Source organism: Perca flavescens, chromosome 20, assembly GCF_004354835.1.
Source record: "Perca flavescens isolate YP-PL-M2 chromosome 20, PFLA_1.0, whole genome shotgun sequence".
Classification (NCBI taxonomy): domain Eukaryota; kingdom Metazoa; phylum Chordata; class Actinopteri; order Perciformes; family Percidae; genus Perca; species Perca flavescens.
Genome location: NC_041350.1, coordinates 26,460,063 through 26,478,974, shown reverse-complemented (window position 1 = coordinate 26,478,974; position 18,912 = coordinate 26,460,063). Strand labels below are relative to the sequence as shown.

The window sequence follows — 18,912 nt, the reverse complement described above, 5'->3', positions numbered from 1 at the left end:
TTACATGTAGTCTGTCTCTAAAAGAAAGCTACTGGTCAGTGCAAGAAGTGAGACAGTATTGCCGATGCAATGATAGCTCAGTTCACAACGACAAAACACACAGATCACTTTGGTCTTGTCAATGGAACCATTTGGCAACTTTTTAAAAGTAAACTTTCCATTCAGAATCTTATTGGCATCCATTTTAGCATCTCACGCTCGCCATACACTCAAAACCTAACGTTAGCCTGCTACTCTTTGGTCGGCTCTCAAACCTAAACAAGTGTGTGCAGAGTGCCGGTTGTTTAGTTTCCGGTCTAGCTGGATCCAGTGTGGTGTTGTAGTTTTTCTAACGTTACTAGTTGTTGCAACAGCATGTGAAAAAACTTTTAACTGTCAGCACTAATTTAAATAGCGAAAGACAAGATGTGGTATATTTAGTGATCTGGAACCAGGCTCATATTGGCCAGTTCACCTTTAGCAAAAATGTATTTGTCTTTGCACATTTCATTCCTTTGTCCGTTGGTTTTACTTGTGAAGGAAAGTTTCACATAAAGGCCCATTGTGTGCCACAGCTTCCCTGCTTAGTGATTTAATACAGTAAGAGCTGCTAAAACTACCCCAAATAATTTCCTTTGTTTAAAAATATTCAGGTCTAACTGCAATTTTCTGAGGTTTTTCTGCTCTGCTAAAAAAAAATTCCTTTTTTTCCCCTCTCTTGTTTGGCAAGAAAACAAGTTTAAAGATTTAGAAAATTGGCACAAATTACCAGCTTCTGTCCAAAAATATCTTTCAGATACTGAAAAAGTCAAACCTAAGTCATAGTATCTGAGACAGACAGGGACAGGACGTCTCCACGCTGCAGGCTGGCTGGTCTCAGGTCAGTATACGTCCCTTAAAGATGTGATGGTGAGCGATCTGGAGAGTTCTGCGACGCTGGTGTTACGCCACGCGGTAAAACTGACCGTCCTGTTTCTAGTAAGCATCAGGAAGCCGTTGGAGCTGAAGCGTCCGGGGAGGTTTCCCACATCGAGCCAGACGAAAGGAGCCACAGAGGCAGAGTGGAGGGTGACGCTGTAGCCGCTCTTCTCCTGCTGCACCACTGCCTGCAGGGAAAGACACACTCCGCGTGTGAACACAAGCATGAATGTGATGCAATCAGAAGCATGTTAAGTGCCTAATTTAGTCCAATTAAAGCTATAGTGCGTAGTTTCTGTCTCCCCCATGAGGATTTCTCAGTAATGACAACACTGTCTGTGCATCCACATTACGCAAGGCTTCGGTGATTACTCCAACTAGGAAAAGCCACACCAATGGTTATCTGTGTTTGTCTTCGGCGTCGGTCACTTTCTTTTTGGGGATTTTAGTCCTTCTGCTGAACGTGTAGGTCTTTTCTCAGCAGTACAATCACTGACTGAAACATTTCGATGGCGCTTCTTCGGGTTTTCAGCCATGCCTTCAGTCCTCTTCGTCTCCAAAGTTGAACCCTGCCGCTACCTTTTTTTTTGCAGCAGTGACGTCAAACGCGCCACTCAAGCTTCTGTGCATGAATGTCGCTGGACTACACCATTTAGTAAAGATAGCCATACTGAGAAATACAGAGAGAGTTTTGTGGAGCCGATAGGCTTTACTAGATTTGTATCAACTCATTTGGCAATGGCTCGAATGTAACGGACGTTCAGTAATATAAAACAGTTGCGCACTATAGCTTTAAGTGTGTTTGAAGTAACAATGTGCGCCTCTGTGGCCTTGGTCTTCCCTCCCTCACTCTCTCGCCACATTTCCTGTCTGTATCTCTGTCATTATCAAAATAAGGCAAAAATGCCGCAAACGCACCAAAGATTATCGGACTTTTTCATCACTGTGCATTGTTGTAAAATATGTGCATAAATAAATACCAGCAGTCAAACTCCTTCTTTAACACGGTGTCTTACTGTGATGTTGGGTCTCTGGAGTCCCTGAGCGTCTCTGGGTGAGCACAGAAAGTGGTGGTTGGTGGGACCCAGCTGGCCGCCGCTGCCCTCCAGGTGGAAGGCGAGCAGGCAGGAGAGGCGGGTGCAGCGTCCACATCCTGCCAGCAGGGCCGCGATTGGCCGTTTTAAAATGGCCACAGCGCTACCACCAGGGACCGGGAGCAGGTCCGACTTCAGTGTGCACACCGGATCCAGATCAGACCAGGAGTACACAGACACCTGATCCACAGGAGAATAAAACGGTTTCTGCTTGTGTGTCAGAACAATAACCACACATTTAAATACTACTGACTTTTTCAAGAAGGGCCTAAAAACCTTTTTTAAGCAAGCATTCTCGTACATTTCTAATTTTTTGCTTCTGTTTTTAACCGGTTTTCAATCTTGTTTTACTCTGCAGCACTTTGTAGAGCACTTCATTGTTAAAATCAATCCCAAATAAAACGTAAAATATATTATTATTATTATTATTATTAATACAATGAGCCAGTCGCACATTACTGAAATGGTGGAGGTGAGGAGTTCAAATGATATACATACCATTCTTAGAAGCGTTCACATTTTTATGTTCAAACATTTGAAAATGTTGGGCTAAGCAACATTTCTGTTTTTATTAGAATCATAAGATGAAGTGACTTTTTTGTGCCAAATTCTTTTTCTACTTGGGAATAATTACAGTTTTAGAATTTACATTGCATCGTTATTTTATTTTGCCACGCAGCTTAACTTATAGCTTCATTTGATATTTTTTTAACCCTTATTTCCCCTTAGTGAATAAAGTAATAAATAAATAACAACAATTGGCTTAGATGTATTGTGTAGTGTTAATTACTCCGCTTCTGTGTCTAGGATTGAACACTGAAATGTCAACATGTCTCGAAAGCAAACTATGACATATTAGATCACATATAGACAGATATCCTAATAATAAAGTGCTGGTATTAAAAACCCTGTAGTGTTCAAACTCTAGTGTTAAACGCACTTTTAGAAAGTGTATTTCTATTTTCACTTTAATGAAATTCTGCACTGAAAACTTCAAAAGCATGGTTAGCATAAACTACACAGGGAGGAAACGAGAAAAGTAATGAATTAAACAGATTTTGGATCACTTCTAACTGTTCTGTAATCCTGCTCTTTATTAATGCGTGGTATTGTTATTTTTCTTATTCTAGTTTAATTGTGTGCACATCATTATGTTTAAACTGTAAGCACTTGTGTTGTCACACTGAATACGCTTTCAGTTGTTAGTTTGGGAGGGATGCACCTTCATTTTTTATTTTTATTTTTTTTAAAACATCTAGCTCTTATTCCTTTGGAGTTTGAATGCACTCATTGTAAGTCACAAAAAGCGCCTGCACAATAAATGCAATGTATGAAAACATACCACAGCCCTGAGCGCCAGCTGGTGACTCAGGTCCGAGATGGCGTAGATCACCAGCGCGTCGTCATCCTCGAAGCCGACCGGCAGGACGGCAGCAAAGAAGTTCTGCGCAAAATAATGCAGCATTTTCCATTTCCCCCCAAACTCTGCACACACAGACACACACGGAAAATGGTATATGATTATTATGCCACAATGACCTCTAATCCCAAGGACTATCACCCCCTCCCCCCCTAATACTTTGTAAATATATTTGCATTATAACATACTTTTCTCAATGCAGGAGTCCAAATATATAAACAAATTCGACATAAAAATGATGAACAAGATCAATCTAAACATGTGTCCCTGTGGAGTGTGTGTTTACTCGCCGATGGATGACCAGGAAGGCGCCTGCCAAACATCATTAAGCTGCCAGTAGAGAGCGCCCATAGTGCTACCTTCGCCCCCGATGATCTCACTCCGACTCCGCCGATAAAACTCGGTCTGTGTCTTCACACACTGAGCCTGCATGACCTGGACATGAAACATGACCATTACGACATGTGAACATGTGAACGTGTTTAAAAGGTCCAATGTGTAGGAATTTTTCCTATCTAGCGTTGAGATCATATGTCGCAATCAACTCTCTCGCACCACGCAGTTCAAAGTACGTATTACAGCTACGGTAGCCTTCACGCTTCAAAAAGCCGGTCTCTTGCTCTTTTTAATCTCCTTTTTCTTTTTCTGGGCGAAGAAGAAGAAGTTGGATTTTGAATACGTGTGGTCCTCCATGTTTCCTTCTTCAAACTAGCCGGGGCCGGGAAGCTACGATACCCGTTAGCAGCATTAGCAGCACCTGTGAGTTTATCATGTGACAGTGGAAATGCAAAAGGCGGAGCAGTATGTCCTGTATGTCCCTTACCGGCTAACGTATTTCAAGATGGAGCACGAATATGGAGCATCTACCCCAGTTCATGCGAATGCAAATGTAAAATTTCAAGCCAAAAGGAATACTTGGAATTGATGGGGGTGGTAAATGTTCATGAAAAAAGGACAAGTTTGTGAACACAGATTTTGATAATGAACAACTAAACACATTACACACTGGACCTTTAAAGGATGGCTTTGGTGGTTTACAGGTAGGAGTCATCAGACATCATGGGGCGATGCGTGGTCTGTGGGATTTACCTGAGTGATGTAGAGAGTATCTGTAAATCTTTTCAAAGGCTCTGTGGAGTTTGGCAGGTGGAAGTGTAAAGCAGCCTGCAGTAACATCTGCTGGTTCCCATCCTCATGGTGTTGACGATGGGAAGTGAAGTTACTGTTGTAGCTCCAGTCTTCTTGTACGGAAACCTGGAACATCACAAAACAGAGGTAAACTTTATACACCTAAAAAAATATAAAAATAAAACTAAGTGCTTCTAAGTTCTGTGGGTGTGATGGACAAAGTCAGAATCTACCTCTTAACTTTACGGTTTTTTTACAATTCCTCCAAAATTTTCATTTTCATTCTATAACTTCACCTTAACCATTTAATCTGACCTAGTTTTATTTTATTTAAGGTAATAATCTGAATCTAATACTGAAGATTGTCATTTAAAGTTGGGGTTGCACGATATGAGGAAAATATGGCATCCGCGATCAGTTGTTGAATATCGTGATAACAATATTACGTGCAATAAATAAAAAGATATTTAAGTGTACTCAGTTCTGCTGCTTTCAGCCTGCTAAAATACAAAAACATACTTGTTGATTTTAAAACAAATGAAAGGAATTCTTTTTCTTCTCCAACATTCTTCTATTGAACAGTCAATTGAAAAAAAAAAAAAAAACTAAAAAGTTTGACAGTTACATTTTAAAGTGCAGTTTACTTTACAAATTAGAATAATTTGCGATATGACACAGCCTTTTGCGATATGTGTGCATAGCACCAGTTGATATCGCAATGACGATAAAAAAAACCAATATAATGTGCAGCCTTATTTATTTATTTTCGGCCTCGGTCACAAACAAAGAAAAGAGAGATTAGTACAGATGATGAAACTTTACAAAATAAAGTGAAATCTAGAAACATCTATCGCTATAGGTGCAACCAAAGAGAAAGAAACAGAGAACGAAGATTGTAAATTGAATATCTTCCTATTTTGATACATCTATTTGTTACTGCATTGTACAGTATGCATTGCTTTTGTTTTACTGTGTATGAGGTATCTATCAACAATTATGATTATTATAAATATTAGGAGCAGTTGTAGTTGTCGTAACATATCCTTGCCCCTTAATTGTTATAACAGAGTAAAGTACCCCATTAGGTTGTTCTCAAAGCAATGCATTCTAAGAAAGTTGACCATGGTTGCATAGTTGGTCCTTAAATCAGTTAAATAGAAAGAAAAAAAGAAAATACAAATCGCCACAAAAGAGATTCTAACATGCCTTTAGTTAAGTTCTCAAGAGAATATTTAAGAGGATACCTCAGATTTTAGATAGCAATCTACTGATAAAATCATCAAGAAAACAAAAAGTTTGATTCAGTCACCGGCTGCAGAGTGGAGAAGGAAGGCCAGGACTGGAAGCCGTATTCAGAGGCGAAACGTGTCCGGGGGAAAGTCCTCCAATCCCAGCAGTCCAGAGTGTAGCTGTAGAAGTGTGTGTCCCCATAGTGAGGGTCGTAGGGGTTGGCTGCCACCCAGCCCTCCTGCTCCGATTCAGCCCCGTTTGTGGGACTGGAGACCAGGAACGGGCGACTCTGGTCCTCCTGGAGCAGATAATAAAACGCTTACTTCTTAGGTTTAGGCTTAGTTACCATACACTCATCTCACGATTTTTAAGCTACGATATGATTTTCTCATGATTTTTTTTAACAGAATGAGCTGCAGAAAAACATTTATTTTTTTATATGAACTGTGCAAAACAACAGATGTGTCCTCTTATCAAAAGTGACACTGAAATTGTATTTTATCTTAAATAACAAAAATTTAATAAAATAAAACGTATAATTAGATGTTTAAAACAAATCCCCCATCAAATTAACTACATAAATAGGAAAAAGAATCTCTTCAGATAAATAAACTAAGAAGACATAGTGAGTTCTAAAGTCAAACAAGTGAAATCTTAAGTAGATTACGCCCTGGGCCATTTAAAACTTGCATCATGATTCATTTTTTAATCGCAAACGGTTAGAATCTTTACACATTTAAATCCAATTTTAACCGATTCACGATGCATCGTTACATCCCTACTTACAATAAATCATCATAATACATATCACATCTGTAATCTTTTAAAACATAAATCCTGTCAACTTTTCTGAAACATGACATATGATTTGACTCTGACCTCCTGAACTATTGCCCTGATGTTGTTCACATACAGCATGACGTAGTCTTTCAGGTACGTAGGCCTCTGGGAAACTGGGATGCCGAACCAGTCTGTCGCCAGAGCAGCTTCGTTTTCATTGTTCCCACTCCAAACTATTATGGAAGGGTGAGACTTGAGGCGCCAAACCTGACAAGTACAAACACAAGACGAATCGGAGTACATTTACTGTCAATATGGGATGCCACAACAAACTTTTAGGATAATTTAACTTCCTTGCAATGCTGCAACTCTGGTTATTTTAGTGCCATTTTAAAATTGGTTAATTTGCCATGTAAAATGTCTTTTGTTTTAACTTACTGTGCCATATAAAATGTCTACTGTTTTAACTTACTGTGCCATGTAAAATGTCTTTTGTTTTAACATACCGTGGATAGAATAACTAAATGCGAAGTACCACTTTTCTTAATATTTCCATGTGGTTCTATATAGTTTCCAAATATGACATCTTCTTAAATACAATAAAATACATACATAAATAAATACCCTGCTCACCTGTTGGATGACTTCTTCTCTCACTGTCTGTATGAAGTCGTCCTCAGTGGGATACATAGCACAGGCAAACATGAAGTCCTGCCATACCTAAAGACACATATCTAAATACTTATCTGTCCTACAATTATGTTCATGAATCATAGAGATTTCGCAAAATCATACAGAAATGTATTCATCTGTCCCCGCATTCCTTCAGTAATGGAATGCAACAGTGATGCTTGAGGGGGGAAATTCACTTTTGGAACTATATACTACTATATAGTAGATTTGGCTACATCGTGATATTATTGTGTACATACAGGTAAATATTGATACATTATATAGATACCAGTAGTTACCATGATTCCCATCTCATCACAGATGCTGTAGAAGATATCCTCTTCATACACTCCTCCTCCCCAGACCCTGAGGGCGTTCATGCTTGCATCCACAGCTGACTGCAACAAGTTCTTCAAGCTGCAGGACAAACAGAGAGCAAGTAGCTTCAGCTCTGGGCTGCACAATATATGGTTTTATTATCTGAGGGTTTTTTTTTGCATTTCTTCATCACATCTTGTATTGATTATGTGTATATTAATCTGTAAAGACTGCTGCTGTAGTATTGTGTATAATTGTGTTCTGTATATTGCATGTAAAGGAAACATTTTTGTACTTTCGTTTTTTTTATCTTGCGCTCCTGACTGCAAATCAAGTTTCCCATCTGGGATAATAAAGTGACTGAACTGAACTCAGCTGCAAAAGGTGCAAGCAGCAGCTTTTCAAACTGAACTCACACGGCAGGGGGGACTTGGTCCTGGAAGGAGTGGGCTGGGATCCAGTTGGAGCCTTTGAGGAAAATTGCTTTCCCATTGATGCGGAAATAAAAGCTCAAGCCTGGAGAGCCACCAATTGGCTCCTGGACAAGTTCTACTGTGCGGAAATATACCTGCAGGAGACATCAAACACTGAAACACTAAAACTTTGAAGACAAAAAAAAAAAAAAAAAAAAAAGACATGTCTATGAATTCCGTTTCATCTCTGTGACACGTGTGGAGCAATAACAATATTTCCAGCTTGTGTTCTGACAACCTCAAGTAGAAGAAATCTTCAAACATGTTAGTTAACTGCACACACCAGTTACAAGTTACAGGTTCAATTTCAAGTTTGATTTCCTAAATGGAGAAATATATTTATTATATATATGTTAATTAAATATAATTAAGTCTGAAACTGAATCAAGATCATTATTCATTTTGCTGTTTTATTGGCTCTTTATAGATATGTATACAGTATGTTGTGCCTAATGTCTGACTTTTACTATGAGCGATAAACTGGTCTAGAAATCATCACCAACGGTGTGTTTTTATCCTCAGATGTTTAGAACTTTGTGTGTGTCATGTCACGTGCAACCTCGAGATATACCAAACAAATAAATAAATCATGTTGGTGGAGAAGTGATGGAAACCACACCACAATTTGAAATACACTGGCAGGAGCATAAAAGAAACTCCTCTCTGTTTCACTGTTGCAGCCCCACCTTGTGGTTTACATTTGTAAGACCTTTAGAAATAAATCTTAACATTAAAAACCTTGGTCATTGTTGTTTTCCTGCTTAACAATTTGCGCCACATGAATCAATAATTCATCTTTACTTTCTAGGCAACATGAGTATGATCTCGTCTCCTGTTGGATGTCAAATAATGCAGCTAGAAATGAAGAAATCGGCTCCGTCTTGCTCATATTATCTGTCGTGTTTTCAGTGTGAAGAGAGGGAGATATGTTGGGCTATTGATGTCAGCAAACCAGGAATTTAAGTTGATTCTTCTGTTGCACTTATTTTACATAAGGATAAATGTATCAGCTAAGGAACATATGAGTGTTAAGGAAAGACTCAGGAGCAGCATATCTCATTTCACATATGTGAAGAATGTTCGGGAGACTTTTGATGACTTATCCCGGAGCATTTAATGAACACTCAGTTGAGGAGAATTTAGGATTACACAGTACAGCGTAGGCGCGATCCCAACTTCTGAAGTTCCTGTCCTCCTGAAGGTGTATTTAAATTCATGCTGGAGGCGTTAGGTTTAGCTGAACCTTTTGGGTAATCAAAGATATTGAGGGCGCCCAAATATCTCAGCATAGACAAAATGTGTCATGCGTTTACTTTCTCTATAGTCCATATCCACAATTTTCCACTTCCGGAATTGCTCCGGTGCCGCCGGAAATTTCACCGGGGGTCGCTCTTTTCGGCCAGATATCTGTTACCTTCCGCTTTCTTCGTGTTGGCGTTCTAACCTCTGGTGGATTTCTGAAGACTATGGTTAACTGCTCCTCAGATCTCTGCAGGGTAAATCCAGGAGGAGTTTTATATTATGCTCCTGCCAGTGTATTTAAAATTCTGGTGTTATCCATCACTTCTCCACCAATTTATTACTATTTATTTGTTTGGTAAATCACGAGGTCGCACATGACATGACACACAAAAAGTTCTAATATCGGAGGATAAAAAACACACTGTTGGTGATGATTTCTAGACCAGATTTTCTCCCATCCCGTAATGCTGTGGGACTAGCCAGACCCTCCTCTGCAGCAGCGCTGTGGAGGAAGGTCTGGCAAAGCGAGACTACCTTCTCTATGGCCTTGGCAGGGTGAGCAGCACTACGCCTCCCGTCATCTATGGAGGCGCAAAGTTAAAATATTCCTCTGCCTGGAAAGGTTAGGAGGTTATAGGTTGGACACTGACCTGAATGAGACCTGGGTACCATTGTCTCAACTTACATAGCATGAGTTCATAAGCTGGAAATTCCACAGCAATGAGGAGAATACAAGCGAACACTGACCTTAGACTCTGCCTTCAGGAGCAGAACTCCGTTCTGAAAGCCTCTGACAGTGAGATGGTAAAAGGGTTGGTCACCGTGTCCGTTGGGCCACCACAGCTTCACCTGGCTGCTCTGGAAGAAAAGAAGAAAAAGCTCTCAAAACTTCTGCACAAAAGAAATGGACTCAACGTGATTCCGAAATACTAAAGAGAGTCATAACACACTCACATCAGTGTGGTACCCTTTTCTTGCAACACCCAGTGGTGGAATGTAACTAAGTACATTTACTCAAGTACTGTATTTAAGAACAAATTTGAGGTACTTGTACTTTACTTGAGTCTTTTCTTTTCATGCCCCTTTCTACTTCTACTCCGCTACATTTCAGAGAGAAATATTGGCCTTCTTACTCCACTACGTGCATCTGGCAGCTTTAGTTACTTTACAAATGAAGATTTTTGCACACAAACGCATGTTTTATTATAAATTCAACTACCCAACAATATACAGGCCTACAAGTCCAGCTGAGATGATTAGACCGTTAAACATTTAGTTGATTGACTGAACTGTTTGGATTGTTTCCAGTTTCTAAAATGGAAGTATTTTTCTGCATTGAGTACTTTTACTTTACTATAAGTAAATTTTCCTGATGATACTTACATTCTTGTAAGTTACAGTTTCAATGCAGGACTTATACTTGGAACTGTGACCTGTACTTTTACTCAAGTAAAGGATCTGAATACTTCTTCCACCACTGGCAAAATCATATATTTCTAAAGATAAAAGGTAACCTTTTAACATTTTAGCAAATCAAAGCTTTACTTCACTGTATTACGTCAATGAAAGGAAACTTTTAAACTGGAAATCTAAAAAACGTTTGATTGGACTTTATGGCGTACCGTGTTGATGTGTAAGGAGAAGCTGTTCTTGGTCTTTCCAGGGAGAAACTGTGTCTGGAACATCTGCTCGGAGTCCAGCTCTGGGATGGAGAGCATGATTTGGCCATTTGTGGTCTGAACCGCATCAACGAGAAGCTCAACCTGGACTCTCCACTGAGAAAGGCTGAAATCTAGCCAGACAAACAGATTTCATAGACTATATGTAAAAAGACATTTAATTAGTCCACCAAGTAATGCTGGCAGAAAAAGGAAAGATGCAGTAACTTTTAAGTACTTCTCAGTATACGACTCTGGGAGGGAATAATATAAGATTTCAAAACAAAAGGCCCATCTACATTCAGCTGCCAGTTTATTAGGTACACCTAGTTAAAACTAAAGCAGTTTAATACAACGACCCTGCAATAAATCCTTCATAAAGGTTACAATGTTCAGTTTTTGTTGAAACGGTTTTACAGACGTGTGATTTAACTTTATGGTCATTTTGGAGGCTTCCGTTTGTGGTGCTGTGAAAATGGTATTACATTATACCAGCGCTTGTCATAGTCCGGACCATACAGCGAGTCTATCTGGACACCAGCCCTCGTTTTAGGAATACAATACATTATGAACTGTAACGTTTTCTATTTTGAAATAAATTTTCTGTTGCCCAATAAATTAGGGACGTTGACACAAAGAAACATTTTTTTTTTTTTTTTTTTAAACTAAAAATTTACATCAAAAAACCTAAAAAAAATAAATAAATCTGGGAAAAAAGGTAAAAAGAAAAAAAATCATGAAGCTTGAAAATAAAAAAGTACAAGCAAATCGGTAAAAACGTTGAGCAGGAAAAAAGAGAACTCAACTTGAATATATGTTGCTTAAAAGTTAAAACTGAGTTGATTAAATGTTATGCCAATCATTCCGGACCTCTAACCTGGGATAAAAATTCAGATGATGAGCTTTGAATGATGCGTTTGAGAAGCCCGGCATTATACTAATAGGGGTTTCTATTATTTTGTCCAATCTATTTATATCAATGAGGGTAGACTAAATAACAGAAACTCTTATTCAACAGACAAATAATCAAAGAATATTTTAACACATATTATTGTTTCATTCTGTTTATGCCTTAAAGCAGAGCGCTTCAACAGGGGGTCCTCAGAGTTACTGCAGGGGGCTGCCAAAAATTTCATTTTCTGAAAGTGTGAAAAAACCCCACAGAAGATAGGCTTATTGGCTCAAAAGTACGGTAGTTACTAAGATCCACAGATACAGTAAATCCTAGATTTTCACTGTACCACATGTATGTTTTAGGCTTTAGGCCGCCCTACACCTTATTGTAGGCTGAGTTTAACATGCAACTTCATTTTATACAATATAATGTATGTAGTAGGGGCTCCCTGCTCCGTCTCTCTTTCAGTTAAGGGGTCCTTGGCTTAAATAACGTTGAAGACCCCTGCCTTAAAGCATCCCTTTTATGTTAAACAGTGTTCCTTATTTTTCGTAGTTTTACCCAACAAAAGGTTGGTGATGAAGAATAGATGAGACGTACTGTGCAGAGAAACAGAGGAAACCTGGATGAGCTTCAGGACATCAAACGCCTCCAGGTGAACTCCCTTCCACAGTCCCATCGTGGGGAACGATGGCCCCCAATCCCAACTGAAAGAGCTTTGCTCCTTCATCAGAAATAGACAGGTGGAACTTTAGATGACTGTTAAAATGCATGGTGGTTTTCATGTTGTATAAGGTGTGTTTTGTATGCGGTTTAAAAAAATTTAAATTGTTAATCATAGAAAGATGTGATGCTTTGTTCTGCATGTTTAGTTAACTTATTGACATGCAAACATCAGAAAATAAGGAAATAAGGTGCTGGATGGAGGGAGATGAAGGTCAGTGTTTAGTGCAGGTATATAAATAAAACTTTAAAAGCAAAAAAATCTCAAGAAATTCTTCATAATGAAATTCAGAATTGCTAAGAGAGAAAAAAAAAATAGGCGGCACAGTTAAAGGTGGATGTCCAAAAAGACATTTCACCTATACAATGTTTTCAGTGCTCTGAATAAAACGTAAAGGTTTGAATATATAACATTTTTATATATATATATATACGTCTAATATCCATTCAGTTTGATGATTTACTGGCTGTACATGAAGCCCTTTGTCTCTAAATTCACCATAAAGTCACCTTCTAAAATTAGATCATCCTAATCTTTCAGCATCAAAACCTTCCTCTCCCCAACAGGCTTGTTGGCTACAGAATAGTTTTAAAGGATCTGTTGGATAAAAATGTTTTCATGGTTTTGACTCAGATTGTTTATTTTTCAGGTTTTCAGATGAGAGGTGAAATGTGGCAGGACGTACTTACTTTCCTGATGAAATTGACGTGACATTCCCCCTTCTGGACATCTGGAGGACATTCAGGAGGAACTCTGTAGGCAGAATGAGCTTTCCTCCGCTCAGATGCATAAACAACTGGAGACATCAAGCTAACTTTCAGCACATTCTCGCCGTCCTTCAGCAAGTCTCCGACTGGGAAGTCCTACACACCAAAAAAACAGATTCCAAAAGGAAACAAACAGGTAAAGGAAATGTGTACAGTGCATTGGGAACTGCTTATTTTCCAGTGAACATACATATCTACGGAACATGTTGTCCGTCTCCCCGACAACCATTCCATTGAGCCAAATTGATGCTATGGTGTCGACACCGTCAAAGACAAGCAGCACCTTCTGTTTGGCCCTGTTAATGCAGAGAAGACACAGGTAAGTCAGGAACAGGATACAAAAACAAATTTGTATATATAATAGAATATATATATATATATATATATATATATATATATATATATATATATATATATATATATATATATATTTTTATTTATTTTAGGGGTGCAGTGGTGAACCGTGAGTACTACAGCTAGGCCTTCACCTCGGCCATCACCGCCGAGAAAAGAAATCATCGCGGAAAAAAGCAACAGTACGATGAATTGAAAGGGTTTAACAAGTGCAATCCTTTAATTAACGATGAAAAAGATGTAAACAAATAGACCATAACGTTAATAACATTCTCCGCAACAAGAAACATTCTCAACATTAACTTCAGAAAACTGAAGACCATTTAGGCTACATAGTTGAAATTAAATAAACATACTCTAAAGCCAAAATCTGGAAATATAAAATTAGGTCACCCAGAATGTCACCATGGACAGCGCTAGGCGCATTACAAATCATTGAGACATTGACAAATAAATCCATGAGCATCATCAATCTACAATACAACTTCAAAATCACAATACGCCGAAAGTTACACAAAGCTGGTAATACAAAGACTATGTTTTACTTACGCATAGTGCAATAAATTAAAGTCACAATTTTAATGTATAGGTTATACTATACCTCCTTAATTCGCCACAGGGAAAGGGACAGACAAGTGAGCATGGGGACAATAAAAACCCTCTAAAAACAAAAATCCAACCGCACACTTCTGATACATTGATTGATTGATTCGATATTGAATTAAAGGCAATTTGCGCTGGGACAACCTCTGCAATAAATACATCCAGTAATCTTAATCCCTTGAAATAATAATCAAGGTGGTTTATAACATAGGCCTACCTTACATGAAAAGTGGGCGAGGGCGGCGTCATAAAGTTTGTCCTTTGATTTGAGCTCCAAAAGAAGTGATTTCTCTATGGACATCAGTGCCAATGCTCCCAGGCGATCCTGTCCAGTACTGTTCCTGGCGTGCGTCTTGATGTGCTTCAGAGCCGAGAAAGACCGCTCCACGGAGGAGGTGGGCGCTGCTCATCTAGCTGAAGATCAACTCTTGTGTCCCCAAAAGTTTTCAAACTGACCGTCGCTTGCAGGTGTGCCACCTTGATGTCGGTGGGCTGACTTTGTCAGATTTGTAAAGCTGACAAATCCGCCGCTGACCCAGGTGGATGACTTGTCAGTTGTAAAAAGTAAACAACTCCAGCAGTACAGCTTCTTACAGCCCGTCATCCATGGATATCGCTGATCATTTTCGGTCTTGAAATGCCTTTCCACTTTCTTAACCTTTTCTTTTAATTCCAGTTCTGGAGTTGGTCTTCCGTTTTTTATTATTTCAAGTTTTTCTGTGAAAAGGCAACCTTGAAAAAGGCGATGCTATCAACCTAGCCACAACGTCACTCTCGTCTTCCGCCACTTAACTCTGTCTCTCAACCGCTCTCACCACTCTGCAGAGATTCGGACTTCATGAAGGCCTACGATCTTTTGTTTTTTTCCCGCCCACTTGAAATCAAAGCTTGATTCGGTCGATTTGCCCGTCACTCTCCACACCAAAACACATAGCTTAGCCTTCCCCGGGATTCGTGAAGTCCTAACCAATGAATGAGCCAGCTAACCGGGCCTTAATAGAGACAGACGATTCTGATTGGATAACATGTTTTCAGGACATGACCTTGACAGTAAGCTTAACTTTAGAACATAGATGAGAGAAAATGTATTAAATGTATTGTATTAAATTAAATGAGATAGTAATAAAAAAATAAAAAAGATTTTTTTATTGAATACTTAATTATTAGTATTATTATTAAATTAAATTAATTATTATTTATTATTATGTTTAGGCCTTCTCTGAATGCGTAGAAGGCCCTGAAGGTTCCCCACTATATATATATAAAAATCTTTATACTGACCTCAGCTGGGTAGAGCCAGGAAATGTGGTTGTGTAAGTCCAGTTGTCAAAGGCAATCCACCGATAAGACACATCGTTGAACCTGAAATATGGATCCTGCAAGAAAAGTGAAAAAAAATAGTTGAACTTAATTTCATTACTTTCTAAGATGATTGTATAATGTGTTTTACTATATATAAATTAGGGCTGCACAATTAATCGTAATTTTATCGAAATCGCAATATGGACTGCTGCAATATCCAAATTGCAGGGGTGGCGCAATATTTGTTAAAGGCATAATGTGTGTCAAACCATTCTAAAATAAAGTACTGTGGAGCTGCAGATCCTATCCTACAGACTACAGAAGACATCTTTGTTTGGTACAGATCCTCGCAAAAGAAATCACACTATAATCATTTTAATTTCTTTAAATATAAATAATTTTCAATGAAAATGAGAATAAAAAAAAACAAAAATAATCATTCCCTCCAATATCTTGAATCCTATCGCAAGATCAGTCAAAATAATCTCAATGAGATATTTTCCTCACATCATATCGTGCAGCCCTAATATAAATATGGGTTTTTACTGACACCTGCTGCTGATGCTGTAGCATGTGTTGACATTTTTATGCCAAAAAAAAGGGTAGTAACTAAAATATAAAAAATATACATGTATGTGTTTGTTTTATTACTTGGTTAATAACTTCATTCTATGGTCTGTACATTTTATTTCCAAAAAAAAGCCACTCTTATTATTGCCAGGAATAAAACAATGGATCCTTTTTTGGGGATCTAAAATACTGGGATCACCCCGATTAAATATCCAGCAAGGGTCAAAATAAAGAAAGGTCCCTGTTGTATTTTAGCTAAGTGGCTTTCATTGTACAGGAAGGGCCTGAAATATTCTAATCTGAGGTGGCCGGGTTGGCTCAGTGGGTAGAGCAGGCGCACATATATACCGAGCGGTTTATGCCTCGACGCAGAGGTCCAGGGTTTGAATCTGACCTGTGGCAATTTCCTGCATGTGGCAATTTCCTGTATGTCTTTCATGTGGGTCCCTGCTCATGCAGGATTACCAGGTAATGAGCAAGTGGATAAATTGGCAAAGGAGGCAGTCAAGAAGGGTAGTGTTGAACTGAATACTAAACTATCAAAATCAGAGGGGAAAAGCATTGTGTGCGAAGAAATTTCCAAACAGTGGCAACAGTGTTGGGATGGTGGAAATAAAGGGAGACAATTGCATACGATACAAGCTAAGGTAGGCCAAGGAGGGGTGAGTTACAGTGGGTTTAACCGACAAGAACAAGTAATTATCAGCAAACTGAGAATTGGTCACAGTAGGTTAAAGAGTACACTTTTTATATTGGGAAAACATCTGACTGGCCATTGCAGTTTGTGTGAGGAAATGGAGACAGTGGAGCATGTCCTGATGTCATGCAGGAAATATATTCGAGAGAGAGGGGTCATGTTTGCTGGATTACGTAAAGTAGGTCTAGTGGAACTCAGGTTTACAGATGTATGAATAAATAGGTAATGGGTAATTACCAATAGGAGGAAGTAATGCAACGACTTGGATGCCAACTGCCGTTAAACCCTAAAGAAGAAGAAGTAGAGGTTTGAAGTAATAGGGTTACAGCCATTGTTCAAGTATTAAGTTAGACCTCAGTCCAGGCTGGGGGAAGGAGGGAGGGAGGGGATGTGCATATGGGCTGACATAGCCACTAAACCGTGTAAGCAGTAAACAGTGGGCCAGTGGACAGCCAGTACATAACTGTTGTTACAGAAGGTAGTGGAAGTGGTGGAGAGGCGGACAGACTATGCGGAGAAGTCTATCTCCCCTGAAGGCAATCCTCATTTAAATCATTAAGGCACATGTGTCAAACTCAAGGCCTGGGGGCCAAATCTGGCCCCTTGCAAACTTTGATCCGGCCCACATATCAATTTAGGGTCACAACTAATATTGGCCCGCTTAGCTGTGCACAACACCAAAAAAAGTGAGTCACACTGTAATTATGCGACACTTAAAGAAGATTTTGGAAGATTTGCTGACTTTGAGCCTCAGAAATTCCCCCACAACCAGAGGGTTTACATATTCAGGCTGTGAAACAGGTTCAGCTATCTGGTAGCCTGCTTTTAAAAATGTAGCCTAATCTTTGTTTTTCATGTTTTGCTAAATTCTATGACGCTTAAGAAACTTCTTTTAGGGTTTTATGTCGACCAAACTGTACGTGAGAAAGCTATATGAGAAATGCAATAAAACAGCCAAAGATAATTGACTTTTTCGGTTAAATAAAAGCATGTCAGTAAACTATGCATGTCTGGCCCTTATTGAGATTCTCATTTTTCAGCGTGGCCCTTAATGAAGTTGAGTTTGACAGCCCTGCATTAAGGTGTAGTTCTATCTTCATGTAAAGGAATAGCTTTCCCTACCTGGATGTATCCCTGCTGCTGTAGAGCTGAATGAACACAGCCAGGCACCTCTGCAGGAAGCCAGACTGAACCATTCGAGTTGGAAAGACTCCATTTCCCGTTCAGACTTAATGTCACTGAACAAAGTCCGGATAGAAACAAACACAACAAAACCCCCAAAACCCAAATACAGCGTCCACACGGAGTCATAGCAGCTTTTGGTTGTTTTTTTTTTGGCAAGGTAAGGCGAAAGCTGTCTATGGTCGAAAGTACTATCTGGGGACTTGTTGTTGTTTCCTTGTTTGTCACGTGACCCACCGCGTGTCAGTCACGTGATCGGAGTCGGCGCGAAAAGGTCATAGACAGTAAAAGAAAGGAAAAGGTTAGCTAGACGTTTTCTGATGTTTTTTGTATGAGCTTTAAATAAAATCTTGCCACACATTTACAAATCAAAAAAAGATATATGTTTATATTATATATGTTAAATATAATAAACTCTTTTATTTTACCAAAAGTTGGTTTCATCACAGATCATACAAATAAAGGATTTTTCTTTTATGAATTTGAATTCTCTGTAAAAGTTTGCAGTGAACATTAATATGGTTCGATAGTCTGTTTTGGTAATATTGAACAAACACTTCATATTCATAGTTATTGATATGGTAATCCCAGTTTTTGGAAAACCCAAATTGCATATTATTTTAAAAACACCATATTCGATCACCATGAAAGAATAATGCTTTATTTATTAAACTGCCCTAATGTAACTGAAAATAAAACACCAAATTGAAGTAGTGGAAGAAGTACTCAGATCTTTTATTTAAATAAAAGTAGCTATGTCACAGTTTAGAAATACTCTGTTTACAGTTAAGCAGTATTAGTAAGTTGTGCATTAAAAATGTTATCAACGTACAAAAGTGTTTGCATCAAAATATACTTAAAGTACCAAAAGTAAGAGTACTCATTGTGCAGGATGGCCCATTTTGA

The 18,912-nt window shown here is 38.8% G+C and overlaps 1 protein-coding gene across 2 annotated transcripts; it reads right to left on the bottom strand.

Moving 5' to 3' along the window:
• Positions 1–290: 290 nt before the first annotated feature.
• Positions 291–18,249, bottom strand: manba (mannosidase, beta A, lysosomal). Of its 2 annotated transcripts, XM_028566464.1 has the most exons (18): positions 17,947–18,001; positions 17,062–17,110; positions 15,537–15,631; positions 13,489–13,594; positions 13,221–13,394; positions 12,408–12,531; positions 10,877–11,046; positions 10,002–10,112; positions 7,956–8,107; positions 7,521–7,638; positions 7,183–7,269; positions 6,649–6,816; positions 5,849–6,067; positions 4,501–4,665; positions 3,702–3,846; positions 3,334–3,476; positions 1,914–2,171; positions 291–1,085 (listed from the first exon to the last, which is right to left on the bottom strand). In XM_028566464.1, the coding sequence occupies exons 4-18, from the start codon at positions 13,525–13,527 to the stop codon at positions 861–863; spliced, it is 2,298 nt and encodes a 765-aa protein (XP_028422265.1). In that variant the 5' UTR covers positions 13,528–13,594; positions 15,537–15,631; positions 17,062–17,110; positions 17,947–18,001; the 3' UTR covers positions 291–860. The 2 variants fall into 2 exon arrangements, with proteins under 2 accessions (XP_028422265.1, XP_028422264.1); XM_028566463.1 differs by lacking the exon at positions 17,062–17,110 and having other exon boundaries at positions 17,947–18,249.
• Positions 18,250–18,912: the final 663 nt, after the last annotated feature.